This window comes from Oncorhynchus clarkii, chromosome 19, assembly GCF_045791955.1.
Source record: "Oncorhynchus clarkii lewisi isolate Uvic-CL-2024 chromosome 19, UVic_Ocla_1.0, whole genome shotgun sequence".
In the NCBI taxonomy this organism is placed as follows: Eukaryota; Metazoa; Chordata; class Actinopteri; order Salmoniformes; family Salmonidae; genus Oncorhynchus; species Oncorhynchus clarkii.
In genome coordinates this window covers 8,430,709-8,446,268 of record NC_092165.1, presented here as the reverse complement: position 1 = coordinate 8,446,268, position 15,560 = coordinate 8,430,709, and the positions used below count along the sequence as shown (strand labels likewise).

Genomic DNA, 15,560 nt, shown 5'->3' with positions numbered 1-15,560 from the left:
TACCATTTCGGGAAGCACACCTCGTCCTCGTAATCATTAGAAAATGCATTAAGTTGAATAATTAATGAATCCCAGTTAATAATAGAGCAGCAACAGATAAATTAAAAAAAGAGAAAATCAAGAGGAAAAAAAATGTTTTTAGTTTTTTTAGTATTTATTTTTTTAATGCAAAATTGAAACAGGTAAAACATGCGTTTTTGTCTGTTATTACCGTTGTTCTCTGTTCTGCGTGTTCTACGGGTTCCTCGGTTCTACTGGGTAGTTCTTACGGTTCTATAGATGGCTATTAGGTAATCGACCAATCAGGATTTCAAAAGGCACCCTATTCCCTATATAGCGCACTACTTGGGCCACAGGCTCTGGTCATAAGTAGTGCACTATATAGGGTACCATTTAGGATGCAGTGGAGGTGTCACCTTTCAAAAAGTCCTAAACAGGTGAATGCAAATATCTCTTTAAGACGACATTAACCTTGTTGTCACCCTGTCCTCTATCTCTCCAGGTCTGTTATCACCCTGTCCTCTCTATCTCTCCAGGTCTGTTATCACCCTGTCCTCTATCTCTCCAGGCCTGTTATCACCCTGTCCTCTCTCCAGGTCTGTTATCACCCTGTCCTCTATCTCTCCAGGTCTGTTATCACCCTGTCCTCTCTATCTCTCCAGGTCTGTTATCACCCTGTCCTCTATCTCTCCAGGTCTGTTATCACCCTGTCCTCTATCTCTCCAGGCCTGTTATCACCCTGTCCTCTATCTCTCCAGGCCTGTTATCACCCTGTCCTCTATCTCTCCAGGTCTGTTATCACCCTGTCCTCTATCTCTCCAGGCCTGTTATCACCCTGTCCTCTATCTCTCTCCAGGCCTGTTATCACCCTGTCCTCTATCTCTCTCCAGGCCTGTTATCACCCTGTCCTCTATCTCTCCAGGTCTGTTATCACCCTGTCCTCTATCTCTCCAGGTCTGTTATCACCCTGTCCTCTATCTCTCCAGGCCTGTTATCACCCTGTCCTCTATCTCTCCAGGCCTGTTATCACCCTGTCCTCTATCTCTCCAGGCCTGTTATCACCCTGTCCTCTATCTCTCCAGGCCTGTTATCACCCTGTCCTCTATCTCTCTATCTCTCCAGGCCTGTTGTCACCCTGTCCTCTCTATCTCTCCAGGTCTGTTATCACCCTGTCCTCTATCTCTCCAGGCCTGTTATCACCCTGTCCTCTATCTCTCTATCTCTCCAGGTCTGTTGTCACCCTGTCCTCTATCTCTCCAGGCCTGTTATCACCCTGTCCTCTATCTCTCCAGGCCTGTTATCACCCTGTCCTCTATCTCTCCAGGTCTGTTATCACCCTGTCCTCTATCTCTCTATCTCTCCAGGCCTGTTATCACCCTGTCCTCTATCTCTCCAGGCCTGTTATCACCCTGTCCTCTATCTCTTCAGGTCTGTTATCACCCTGTCCTCTATCTCTCCAGGTCTGTTATCACCCTGTCCTCTATCTCTTCAGGTCTGTTATCACCCTGTCCTCTATCTCTCTATCTCTCCAGGCCTGTTATCACCCTGTCCTCTATCTCTCCAGGCCTGTTATCACCCTGTCCTCTATCTCTCTCCAGGCCTGTTATCACCCTGTCCTCTATCTCTCCAGGTCTGTTATCACCCTGTCCTCTATCTCTCCAGGCCTGTTGTCACCCTGTCCTCTATCTCTTCAGGTCTGTTATCACCCTGTTATCACCCTGTCCTCTATCTCTCTACAGGCCTGTTATCACCCTGTCCTCTATCTCTCTCCAGGCCTGTTATCACCCTGTCCTCTATCTCTTCAGGTCTGTTATCACCCTGTCCTCTATCTCTCCAGGCCTGTTATCACCCTGTCCTCTATCTCTCTCCAGGCCTGTTATCACCCTGTCCTCTATCTCTCCAGGTCTGTTATCACCCTGTCCTCTATCTCTCCAGGCCTGTTGTCACCCTGTCCTCTATCTCTTCAGGTCTGTTATCACCCTGTCCTCTATCTCTCCAGGCCTGTTATCACCCTGTCCTCTATCTCTCCAGGCCTGTTATCACCCTGTCCTCTCTATCTCTCCAGGTCTGTTATCACCCTGTCCTCTATCTCTCCAGGCCTGTTGTCACCCTGTCTTCTATCTCTCCAGGCCTGTTATCACCCTGTCCTCTCTATCTCTCCAGGCCTGTTATCACCCTGTCCTCTATCTCTCCAGGTCTGTTATCACCCTGTCCTCTCTATCTCTCCAGGCCTGTTATCACCCTGTCCTCTATCTCTCCAGGTCTGTTATCACCCTGTCCTCTCTATCTCTCCAGGCCTGTTATCACCCTGTCCTCTATCTCTCCAGGTCTGTTATCACCCTGTCCTCTCTATCTCTCCAGGCCTGTTATCACCCTGTCCTCTATCTCTCCAGGTCTGTTATCACCCTGTCCTCTCTATCTCTCCAGGTCTGTTATCACCCTGTCCTCTATCTCTCCAGGCCTGTTATCACCCTGTCCTCTATCTCTCCAGGTCTGTTATCACCCTGTCCTCTCTATCTCTCCAGGCCTGTTATCACCCTGTCCTCTATCTCTCCAGGTCTGTTATCACCCTGTCCTCTCTATCTCTCCAGGCCTGTTATCACCCTGTCCTCTATCTCTCCAGGTCTGTTATCACCCTGTCCTCTCTATCTCTCCAGGCCTGTTATCACCCTGTCCTCTATCTCTCCAGGTCTGTTATCACCCTGTCCTCTCTATCTCTCCAGGTCTGTTATCACCCTGTCCTCTATCTCTCCAGGTCTGTTATCACCCTGTCCTCTATCTCTCCAGGCCTGTTGTCACCCTGTCCTCTATCTCTCCAGGTCTGTTATCACCCTGTCCTCTATCTCTCCAGGCCTGTTATCACCCTGTCCTCTATCTCTCCAGGCCTGTTATCACCCTGTCCTCTATCTCTCCAGGCCTGTTGTCACCCTGTCCTCTATCTCTCCAGGCCTGTTATCACCCTGTCCTCTCTCTTTCCAGGCCTGTTATCACCCTGTCCTCTATCTCTCCAGGCCTGTTATCACCCTGTCCTCTATCTCTCCAGGCCTGTTGTCACCCTGTCCTCTATCTCTCCAGGCCTGTTGTCACCCTGTCCTCTATCTCTCCAGGCCTGTTGTCACCCTGTCCTCTATCTCTCCAGGCCTGTTTTCACCACATCCTCTCTATCTCTCCAGGCCTGTTGTCACCCTGTCCTCTATCTCTCCAGGCCTGTTGTCACCCTGTCCTCTATCTCTCCAGGCCTGTTTTCACCCCATCCTCTCTATCTCTCCAGGCCTGTTGTCACCCTGTCCTCTATCTCTCCAGGCCTGTTATCACCCTGTCCTCTATCTCTCCAGGCCTGTTGTCACCCTGTCCTCTATCTCTCCAGGCCTGTTATCACCCTGTCCTCTATCTCTCCAGGCCTGTTTTCACCCCATCCTCTCTATCTCTCCAGGCCTGTTATCACCCTGTCCTCTATCGCTCCAGGCCTGTTATCACCCTGTCCTCTATCTCTCCAGGCCTGTTATCACCCTGTCCTCTATCTCTCCAGGCCTGTTGTCACCCTGTCCTCTATCTCTCCAGGCCTGTTATCACCCTGCCCTCTATCTCTCCAGGCCTGTTGTCACCCTGTCCTCTATCTCTCCAGGCCTGTTATCACCCTGTCCTCTATCTCTCCAGGCCTGTTGTCACCCTGTCCTCTCTATCTCTCCAGGCCTGTTATCACCCTGTCCTCTATCTCTCCAGGCCTGTTATCACCCTGTCCTCTCTCTCTCCAGGCCCACATAACAGGGCTAAGAAGAAGTGATTTAAATTGTCTTTAAACGTGCAGTATATAAAACAGACATACTCCCACACCGTGCCAGCCTCCCAAATGCCTCCCTAATCCCTGCACACTTCACGACTTTAGCCGACTTTTGACGACTGACCCCCTCCCTATATGTCTTCCATAGGGACTAGGGTGCCATACCGTACGCAGACACAGATTGATGTTCCTATAGGTCCGTGTTCGGCCGGGGAAGGAAAGGTAGGGTAGTGTGGTAGTAGGGTAGGATGTCTGTACGAGACTCTGCATTAAAACAGCAGTTTGACTTCCCGGGAAAAAAAGATCTGTCTTGTAATAAACACAAATCATTGTTTTCAGAGTCTCTTGTAGCAAAGTTCTCCCGGTCCGTTAGGGCTAACTCAGCTCCTGAATCCAGACCCTGTGGGTTGGAATCCAGCTCCATGATTTCCGTATATCCAGGGACAGTGTGGTCATGGTTACTACATAGTGTGTACTATATGTCAGTGGCTCAAGGTGAGCTAGAAAACCAAGGTAGGATTATGGCGTAGACAACCAATCCCCTTCGAGCATTCCGGATTGGAACCCAACGTTCTGGAACTAGAACCCAAACAGAACTTCTGTTCATTGTCACATCAGCGCACCGCTGAGTCCAGTCCACCAATCACAGAGCTTCAGAGACAGCCGGTTGGGAGACAAGAGGTTAGAGGGAGGAAGGTTTGAGAAGGTCAGTGACACCATAGAGGAGAGTGGAGAGAGAGAGAGAGGGGAACCATAGAACTACAACTCAATTCTAACTCACATTCTGGGGGATTGAATTAGAACTCAATTCTAAATCGAATTCTAAGGGATGGAATTAGAACTCAATTCTAAATCGAATTCTAAGGGATTGAATTAGAACTCAATTCTAAATCGAATTCTAAGGGATTGAATTAGAACTCAATTCTAAATCGAATTCTAATGGATTGAATTAGAACTCAATTCTAAATCGAATTCTAAGGGATTGAATTAGAACTCAATTCTAATTCTAAGGGAGAATTCATGGTTTTGTTTTCATGTATAAACCCAGCCGCTTGCTTTACAAACAACGTACTGTACACATTGTGTCAAGTCTTACCTGAGAGTTGGTTAGTGTGTAACTGAAGTTAAAGTCACTGATTATATGGTGAGTGATCTTTCTTTAGACTTTTAAGGTGTAGAAGATTCTGGCTTCCTTTTAGAAAGGAGACAAGGAGAGGATGCTATTTTAGATGGTTAAGGTGTAGATGATTCTGGCTTCCTTTTAGAAAGGAGACAAGGAGAGGATGCTATTTTAGATGGTTAAGGTGTAGCCCCTGGACCCTACAGTCCTTCCACGGGGTGATAAGGAGTTTCTCCTTTTCTCTCAAATTGCTACAGCGAATAACCTCACAGAGGGACGCGGTTTCTCTCTCTTCCTCTCCTTGTGATGACTTCACACACTGATGCTCTCTCTCCCTCTCTCCTTCTATCCTTCTCCCTCACATACAAACACACACATAGAAACATACATCATGTTTTCAGAGATGCATAATATCTCCAAAAAGAAGGCGTCTGGTTTCCCACTCCCCCCCCCCCCCCCCCCCAAAAAAAAAACAAATTAGCATTTAGCTGTTTTTATTCCATGCAGAAGAAGAGTTCGAGTTATTTTTTTGACCCGAAAATGTTGGTTTGTTCTATGTACTGTTAGAGGAATAGTTTAAACATCCCTTTAATGTAGAGCCGCTATATAGACCAAAACATCCCTTTAATGTGTTGAAAGACTTATTTAAATACAAGTTGACATGAAGGGGGGGGGAGAGGAGGGGAGGGGGAGGGGGGTGAAGATGGGGGGGAAGGGGGGGGGGGGGGGGGGGGCAGGCAAAAAGCTAGTTTTCAGAGGCAACATGTTATATGTTAAAGTATGGTGAAATGCATGTAGATACATTATGTGTGTGTGTGTGTGTGTGTGTGTGTGTGTGTGTGTGTGTGTGTGTATGTGTGTGTGTGTGCATGTCGCACGTCTATGTTGTGTGGGTATGGTTTCATTGAGTGTGTGTGTGTGTGTGTGTGTGTGTGTGTGCATCTCGCACGTCTATGTTGTGTGGGTATGGTATCACTGAGTGTGTGTGAGTGTGTGTGTGTTTCACTACATTGTGTGTGTGAGAGAGGGAAGATCCTGATATACATAATGAATGAAGTAACTGGTGCTCAGCACGGTAGAGTAATGGCCTTAATGAATGGATGACAGTGTTGGAACACTGCCAGTCTAAACCACATAAACCACATATCTGTACAGTCTAGGTAATTAACTAACCACTAACTTTCCCAAAATCCCCAGGTTTTTTTCAGGAATCCCGATTATAAAAGATTCCTCGGAATAGGTAGGAAATCCGTAATCCTCCAACCAGGATTTCTGAAAAACCTTGGAATTTTGGGAGAGACTAGAATTTAGCTTCAGCAAGAGTAGAGCAGAAAGACAGAAAAAGTGTCATTTTTTCATTAGAAAAAGCTGGGAAACGTTGGCACTGATACTCGTATGGACCTCGTATTCCCAGGGATTCTGGCTCATATCTGTGTTAACGTCACATTGTTTTTGCCTCCCAAGTCTTTTGTGTTTTCAAAAATACCTGATGTTTTTTTTTCAATCAGTTATCTTTTCCTAAATCCTCGTCTTTGCCAAAGAATCCGATTGGTTGTTACTGAAAAATATATTGTCCGTGATTGGTTAGATTCTGATAATCCTCGTTGTACGGTTGGTTAATATCTCGATGCTACTTGTCAATAATGCCATATGATGATTGGTGGATTAGGTTTAAATCACATTTGATTGATGAGCATGAAATCCATTCAAATTCCTTTTTACAACGACAGCTCGTTGGTCCTACCGTTTGATTGGTTAAACCTTCATGGCGTCCCGTCATCGGGTTCGCCACATTAGTCAAATTCAGATCTGTCCGATCATAAGTCTTCAAATCAAATTGCATTGGTCACATACACCTCAGCGAGTGTTCCCATTGGTCCTGAGACGTGTACGGCGTCAGGCCCAGTTCCTCCATCTCTCTCCCATCTCCCCACAGCTCCCCTGTTGGTGGGAGGTTAGACATGCATCTGATTAACTTTAAAGAGTATTAAAAAAAAAGAGAGAAGAAAGAAGTTAACACTTGACACTGATCTCAGTTCAGTATTGTGTTGCTTCCTGTAATACTTCAGGTTAGGATTCAGGGAAGAGTAAACTGATCCTAGATCTGTTTTTTGAGAGAAACTTCTACCCAGATTAGATGAAGTCAGTCAGAACTGCTCTCTCTCTCTCCCAAAGGAGATCCATGGATCCATCTCCCTCCTCACCATCCACATAAATATGATGTTTTTACCATCCAAAAGTTCAGATTCGATTAAATCGTAGTTTTCTTTGGGGGATGGGGGATGGGGGGGTGTTCAGTTAATTCACACCATTCATCTTTTTTATTTACACCTTATAGTCATTTCTTCTTGGAGTCTAAGGTCCCAGTGTTCTTTTTTTTGTGGCTTTGTAGTTGTGTGGTGTCTTGTCTCCAAACCAAACCCAAACCCACTGAGCGGTCCTCTCTTCTTAAGGTGTTGTTATTATTGTTATTATTGTTATTATTCACAGCTGGTCAAAGTTCTCAACAAAGGAACTACAACAGAAACGGACCATTTCATTCCAATGTCTAGAAGTGGGCTGTTCCATTTCATCAGAACAAACAGGGATGGAATGTTCCATTCCATCAGCAAAAGGGTGCAGCAGCAGTGGACTGATCCATCCATCCTGCTCTTACAGGTAGACCTCTCTACGGGAGAGCGTGAGGCACGACGTGGTCTTGTAGTCCCCGGTCCTAGTTAATGGTATAACTTCCGGAGGGTTGACCCTGCCCTGACCCCCCCTATCCTCCTCGTGATGGCGTCTCCCGAACCCGGCGGAGCTGAACGTGTCGTACGACGCTGACGTCATCTTCCGGTTGAGTAGGTTCCGGTTGTGGTCGCCCATGTTCCGGTTCATCCTGTCTCTGCCCACCAGGCTGCCGAGAGGATCCCCATTGGCTAACGGTAACCTCTGACCTCCTCCGCCAACTCCCACGCTGACTACGCCCGGTTCGGAACTCCCGGCGCTGCCGGCGCTCTCGCTGTCACTATCTTCCTCATCATCGTCGTCATGGTTATTGTTGTTGTCGTTGCCAGGGGAGGCGAAGGTGGACAGGCGGGGCGGCTCGCTGACGTGGCGCTGGCGCTGGTGTTGCCGAGGCGACGGGCGGATAGCGGCGGGCATCCAACAAGTGTCGGAGTGTCCAAACTCATCACACTCCCTAGTGCACTTCCCTGTCAGGGCTACGTCTGGGAGCTGTCTGGCATCTGGAGAAAGAGAAGGATGGAGGGAGGGAGGGAGGGAATGTGAGAGGGAGGGAGGAGAGAGGGAGGGAGGAGAGAGCGAGGGCGTGTGAGAGGGAGGGAGGAGAAAGGGAGGGGAGAGGGAGGGAGGGAGGAGAGAGGGAGGGAGGAGAGAGCGAGGGAGTGTGAGAGGGATGGAGGAGAGAGGGAGGGGAGAGGGAGGGGGGGAATGTGAGAGGGAGGGAGGAGAGAGGGAGAGAGGAGAGAGCGAGGGAGGAGAGAGGGAGGGAGGAGAGAGGGAGGGAGTGTGAGAGGGAGGGAGGAGAGAGCGAGGGAGGAGAGAGCGAGGGAGTGTGAGAGGGAGGGAGGAGAGAGGGAGGGAGGAGAGAGCGAGGGAGTGTGAGAGGGAGGGAGGAGAGAGGGAGGGAGGAGAGAGCGAGGGTGGAGAGAGGGAGGGAGGAGAGAGGGAGGGAGTGTGAGAGGGAGGGAGGAGAGAGCAAGGGAGGAGAGAGCGAGGGAGTGTGAGAGGGAGGGAGGAGAGAGGGAGGGAGGAGAGAGCGAGGGAGTGTGAGAGGGAGGGAGGAGAGAGGAAGGGAGGGGAGAGGGAGGGGAGAGGGAGGGAGGAGAGAGCGAGGGAGTGTGAGAGGGAGGGAGGAGAGAGCGAGGGAGTGTGAGAGGGAGGGAGGAGAGAGGGAGGGAGGAGAGAGGGAGGGAGGAGAGAGGGAGGGAGGAGAGAGGGAGGGAGTGTGAGAGGGAGGGAGGAGAGAGGGAGGGAGGAGAGAGGGAGGGAGTGTGAGAGGGAGGGAGTGTGAGAGGGAGGGAGGAGAGAGGGAGGGAGGAGAGAGGGAGGGAGGAGAGAGCGAGGGAGTGTGAGAGGGAGGGAGGAGAGAGGGAGGGAGGAGAGAGCGAGGGAGTGTGAGAGGGAGGGAGGAGAGAGCGAGGGAGTGTGAGAGGGAGGGAGGAGAGAGGGAGGGAGGAGAGAGGGAGGGAGGAGAGAGCGAGGGAGTGTGAGAGGGAGGGAGGAGAGAGCGAGGGAGTGTGAGAGGGAGGGAGAGAAAGGGAGGGAGGAGAGAGCGAGGGAGTGTGAGAGGGGGGAGGAGAGAGCGAGGGAGTGTGAGAGGGAGGGAGGAGAGAGCGAGGGAGGAGAGAGGGAGGGAGTGTGAGAGGGAGGGAGTGTGAGAGGGAGGGAGGAGAGAGGGAGGGAGGAGAGAGCGAGGGAGTGTGAGAGGGGGGAGGAGAGAGCGAGGGAGTGTGAGAGGGAGGGAGGAGAGAGCGAGGGAGGAGAGAGGGAGGGAGTGTGAGAGGGAGGGAGTGTGAGAGGGAGGGAGGAGAGAGGGAGGGAGGAGAGAGGGAGGGAGGAGAGAGCGAGGGAGGAGAGAGCGAGGGAGTGTGAGAGGGAGGGAGGAGAGAGCGAGGGAGTGTGAGAGGGAGGGAGGAGAGAGCGAGGGAGTGTGAGAGGGAGGGAGGAGAGAGCGAGGGAGTGTGAGAGGGGAGAGGAGAGAGGGAGGGAGGAGAGAGCGAGGGAGGAGAGAGGGAGTGTGAGAGGGGAGAAAGATATATTGTTAAAATATAATACAGACTCAAACACATTTTATCTGCCTGGCATCTACAGTTAAGTGGAGGGAGAGAGAGAGAAAGTATATAAATATGGTATTTAAAAAACATGGGAAACCTATTGGCAAACAGACAAACAGACAGACAGAGATACTTACATACTAGATATATAAAAGGAGAGAGAGACACAGAGAGACAGAGACACAGAGAGAGAGGGGCAGAGAGACAGACAAACAGACTTACATACTAGATATATAAAAGGAGAGAGAGACACAGAGAGACAGAGACACAGAGAGAGAGGGGCAGAGAGAGAGGGGCAGAGAGACAGACAAACAGACTTACATACTAGATATATAAAAGGAGACAGAGACACAGAGAGACAGAGACACAGAGAGAGAGGGGCAGAGAGACAGACAGACAGACAGAGATACTTACATACTAGATATATAAAAGGAGACAGAGACACAGAGAGACAGAGACACAGAGAGAGAGGGGCAGAGAGACAGACAGACAGACAGACAGACAGAGATACTTACATACTAGATATATAAAAGGAGAGAGAGACACAGACAGACAGACAAACAGACAGACAGAGATACTTACATACTAGATATATAAAAGGAGAGAGAGACACAGAGAGACAGAGACACAGAGAGAGAGGGGCAGAGAGACAGACAGACAGACAGAGATACTTACATACTAGATATATAAAAGGAGACAGAGACACAGAGAGACAGAGACACAGAGAGAGAGGGGCAGAGAGACAGACAGACAAACAGACAGACAGAGATACTTACATACTAGATATATAAAAGGAGAGAGAGACACAGACAGACAGACAAACAGACAGACAGAGATACTTACATACTAGATATATAAAAGGAGAGAGAGACACAGAGAGACAGAGACACAGAGAGAGAGGGGCAGAGAGACAGAGATACTTACATACTAGATATATAAAAGGAGACAGAGACACAGAGACAGAGACACAGACAGACAGACAGACAGACAGACAGACAGAGATACTTACATACTAGATATATAAAAGGAGAGAGAGACACAGAGAGACAGAGACACAGAGAGAGAGGGGCAGAGAGACAGAGACACAGAGAGAGAGACACAGACAGACAGACAAACAGACAGACAGAGATACTTACATACTAGATATATAAAAGGAGAGAGAGACACAGAGAGACAGAGACACAGAGAGACAGAGACACAGAGAGAGAGGGGCAGAGAGACAGACAGACAGAGATACTTACATACTAGATATATAAAAGGAGAGAGAGACACAGAGAGACACAGAGACACAGAGAGAGAGGGGCAGAGACAGAGACACAGACAAACAGACAGAGATACTTACATACTAGATATATAATCGAGAGCATAGTGTATATAACTGAATAGAAAAATACTGACTGCATTCAAGGGATTCAAAGCTTTTCCTAAAATATAATAACACGTTCCAACAGCCCCAAAAGGTCAAAGGTTCAAATGTCAAAGGTCAATCTGTTAAGGACTGATGTCATATGTGAGAGGATTATGCCTACAGGAGACAGATTTATTTATTTAAAGGTGTCTCTAAATCATTTTTTAAAGGGATCTCTACATGTCATATGTGAGAGGATTATGCCTACAGGAGACAGATTCATTTATTTAAAGGTGTCTCTAAATCATTTTTTAAAGGGATCTCTACATGTCACATGTGAGAGGATTATGCCTACAGGAAATGGATGCATCTAGACTTATTTAAAGGGATCTCTACATGTCACATGTGAGAGGATTATGCCTACAGGAAATGGATGCATCTAGACTAATTTAAAGGGATCTCTAGATATGTGAAGTGCATAGAGGGACACATTTAAAATGAGTAGGTGAGACTAATCACTGTAGACTGATCTGAGGTCAGTTAAATGGTAATGTATTAAGGTCAGTTAAATGAGTAGGTGAGACTAATCTCTGTAGCCTGATCTGAGGTCAGTTAAATGAGTAGGTGAGACTATTCTCTGTAGCCTGATCTGAGGTCAGTTAAATGAGTAGGTCAGACTAATACTGTAGACTGACCTGAGGTCAGTTAAATGAGTAGGTCAGACTAATACTGTAGACTGATCTGAGGTCAGTTAAATGGTAATGTATTAAGGTCAGTTAAATGAGTAGGTCAGACTAATACTGTAGACTGATCTGAGGTCAGTTAAATGAGTAGGTCAGACTAATCTCTGTAGACTGATCTGAGGTCAGTTAAATGAGTAGGTCAGGCTGATCTCTGTAGACTGATCTGAGGTCAGTTAAATGAGTAGGTCAGGCTGATCTCTGTAGACTGATCTGAGGTCAGTTAAATGAGTAGGTCAGACTAATACTGTAGACTGATCTGAGGTCAGTTAAATGAGTAGGTCAGACTAATCTCTGTAGACTGATCTGAGGTCAGTTAAATGAGTAGGTCAGGCTGATCTCTGTAGACTGATCTGAGGTCAGTTAAATGAGTAGGTCAGGCTGATCTCTGTAGACTGATCTGAGGTCAGTTAAATGAGTAGGTCAGACTAATACTGTAGACTGATCTGAGGTCAGTTAAATGAGTAGGTCAGACTAATCTCTGTAGACTGATCTGAGGTCAGTTAAATGAGTAGGTCAGACTAATCTCTGTAGACTGATCTGAGGTCAGTTAAATGAGTAGGTCAGGCTGATCACTGTAGACTGATCTGAGGTCAGTTAAATGGTAATGTATTAAGGTCAGTTAAATGAGTAGGTCAGACTAATACTGTAGACTGATCTGAGGTCAGTTAAATGAGTAGGTCAGACTAATACTGTAGACTGACCTGAGGTCAGTTAAATGAGTAGGTCAGGCTGATCTCTGTAGACTGATCTGAGGTCAGTTAAATGAGTAGGTGAGACTAATCTCTGTAGCCTGATCTGAGGTCAGTTAAATGAGTAGGTCAGGCTGATCTCTGTAGACTGATCTGAGGTCAGTTAAATGAGTAGGTCAGGCTGATCTCTGTAGACTGATCTGAGGTCAGTTAAGCGTGTTAAGGTTAGCAGGGTAAGATTACCTCTTATTATTGCTGAGAACCTTATCGTTATTTTTGTAGAGTAAAACGTCGCCATAGCAACCACCTGTCTCTCGTGGAAACAAAGACATTTTCTCTTTCATAAACCAGAAATCCAGGGAACGGTCATAGGTCAACGGTCGTAGGTCAACGGTCACAGGTCAACGGTCGTAGGTCAACGGTCGTAGGTCAACGGTCGTAGGTCAACGGTCGTAGGTCAACGGTCGTAGGTCAACGGTCGTAGGTCAACGGTCATAGGTCAACGGTCATAGGTCAACAGTCATAGGTCAACGGTCATAGGTCAACGGTCACAGGTCAACGGTCATAGGTCAACAGTCATAGGTCAACGGTCATAGGTCATAGGTCAACAGTCAATGGTCATAGGTCAACGGTTATAGGTCATGATCCCATCATCATTGTACTTCCCCCTCTTATTAACATTCACATGGAAGCTGAAATGTAATTTACTGACTAGAAGCTTCTAAGTTATTACATGACTTTTCCAAGAGTTTTCAGAGTGGATTTCTAAATGAAACGAGTTCCACAAATGTACAGTCATGTCCAATCAGAAACCTAGTTTACGTCCAATCGGAAATGTCCAATCAGAAACCTAGTTTATGTCCAATCAGAAACCTAGTTTATGTCCAATCAGAAACCTAGTTTATGTCCAATCAGAAACCTAGTTTACGTCCAATCAGAAACCTAGTTTATGTCCAATCAGAAACCTAGTTTACGTCCAATCAGAAACCTAGTTTATGTCCAATCAGAAACCTAGTTTATGTCCAATCAGAAACCTAGTTTATGTCCAATCAGCCAATCAGAAACCTAGTTTATTTCCAATCGGAAACCTAGTTTATGTCCAATCAGAAACCTAGTTTACGTCCAATCAGAAACCTAGTTTATGTCCAATCAGAAACCTAGTTTATGTCCAATCAGCCAATCAGAAACCTAGTTAATTTCCAATCAGAAACCTAGTTTATGTCCAATCAGCCAATCAGAAACCTAGTTTATGTCCAATCAGCCAATCAGAAACCTAGTTTATTTCCAATCAGAAACCTAGTTTATGGCCAATCAGAAACCTAGTTTATGTCCAATCAGAAACCTAGTTTATGTCCAATCGGAAACCTAGTTTATGTCCAATCGGAAACATAGTTTATGTCCAATCAGAAACCTAGTTTATGTCCAATCAGAAACCTAGTTTATGTCCAATCGGAAACCTAGTTTATGTCCAATCAGAAACCTAGTTAATTTCCAATCAGAAACCTAGTTTATGTCCAATCAGAAACCTAGTTTATGTCCAATCAGAAACCTAGTTTATGTCCAATCAGAAACCTAGTTTATGTCCAATCAGAAACCTAGTTTATGTCCAATCGGAAACCTAGTTTATGTCCAATCAGAAACCTAGTTTATGTCTAATCAGAAACGTGGTTTATGTCCAATCGGAAACCTAGTTCATGTCCAATCAGCCAATCGGAAACCTAGTTTATGTCCAATCGGAAACCTAGTTTATGTCCAATCGGAAACCTAGTTTACTTCCAATCGGAAACCTAGTTTATGTCCAATCGGAAACCTAGTTTACTTCCAATCGGAAACCTAGTTTATGTCCAATCAGAAACCTAGTTTATGTCCAATCGGAAACCTAGTTTATGTCCAATCGGAAACCTAGTTTATGTCCAATCAGAAACCTAGTTTATGTCCAATCAGAAACCTAGTTTATGTCCAATCGGAAACCTAGTTTATGAAAAAATATTGAAACATGTATCAAGTCAAACACCAATACCAACACCAATACCAACACCAAAATGACACCTACACCAACACCAATACCAATACCAACACCAATACCAACACCAATACCAACACCAATACCAACACCAATACCAATACCAATACCAATACCAATACCAAAACCAACACCAACACCAATACCAACACCAATACCAATACCAATACCAATACCAACACCAACACCAATACCAATACCAACACCAATACCAACACCAATACCAACACCAATACCAATACCAATACCAATACCAATACCAATACCAAAACCAACACCAACACCAACACCAATACCAACACCAACACCAAATACCAATACCAACACCAATACCAACACCAATACCAACACCATCACCAACACCAATACCAACACCAATACCAATAGCAACACCAACACCAACACCAATACCAATACCAACACCAACACCAATACCAATACCAATACCAACACCAATACCAACACCAATACCAATACCAACACCAAAATGACACCTACACCAACACCAACACCAATACCAACACCAATACTAATACCAACACCAACACCAATACCAATACCAACACCAACACCAATACCAACACCAACACCAATACCAATACCAATACCAACACCAAAATGACACCTACACCAACACCAACACCAATACCAACACCAAAATGACACCTATACCAACACCAACACCAATACCAATACCAACACCAATACCAATACCAACACCAATACCAACACCAAAATGACACCTATACCAACACCAACACCAATACCAATACCAACACCAATACCAATACCAACACCAAAATGACACCTATACCAACACCAACACCAACACCAATACCATTACCAACACCAATACCAACACCAATACCAACACCAACACCAATACCAACACCAATACCAACACCAAAATGACACCCATACCAACACCACTACCAACACCAGACCAACACCAATAACAACACCAATACCAACACCATAACGACACCAACACCAATACCAACACCAATACCAACACCAACACCAATACCAACACCAATACCAACACCAACACCAACACCAATACCAACACCAATACCAA

At 46.4% G+C, this 15,560-nt stretch overlaps 1 protein-coding gene and 1 long non-coding RNA gene across 2 annotated transcripts in view; one reads left to right on the top strand and one right to left on the bottom strand.

The window, feature by feature from the left end:
* The first annotated feature begins 4,810 nt into the window (after positions 1–4,810).
* On the top strand, positions 4,811–5,354 carry LOC139374113 (uncharacterized). The gene is made up of 2 exons (XR_011627647.1): positions 4,811–5,019; positions 5,086–5,354. It is a non-coding gene; the product is annotated as an uncharacterized lncRNA (long non-coding RNA).
* Positions 5,355–7,553: 2,199 nt separating this feature from the next.
* Positions 7,554–15,560, bottom strand: part of LOC139375531 (protocadherin-7-like) — an 83,293-nt gene continuing 75,286 nt past the window's right edge. Inside the window, exon 7 of the mRNA XM_071117361.1 lies at positions 7,554–8,128. Coding sequence (XP_070973462.1) covers positions 7,554–8,128 — 575 coding nt within the window. The remainder of the gene's footprint in view (positions 8,129–15,560) is intronic.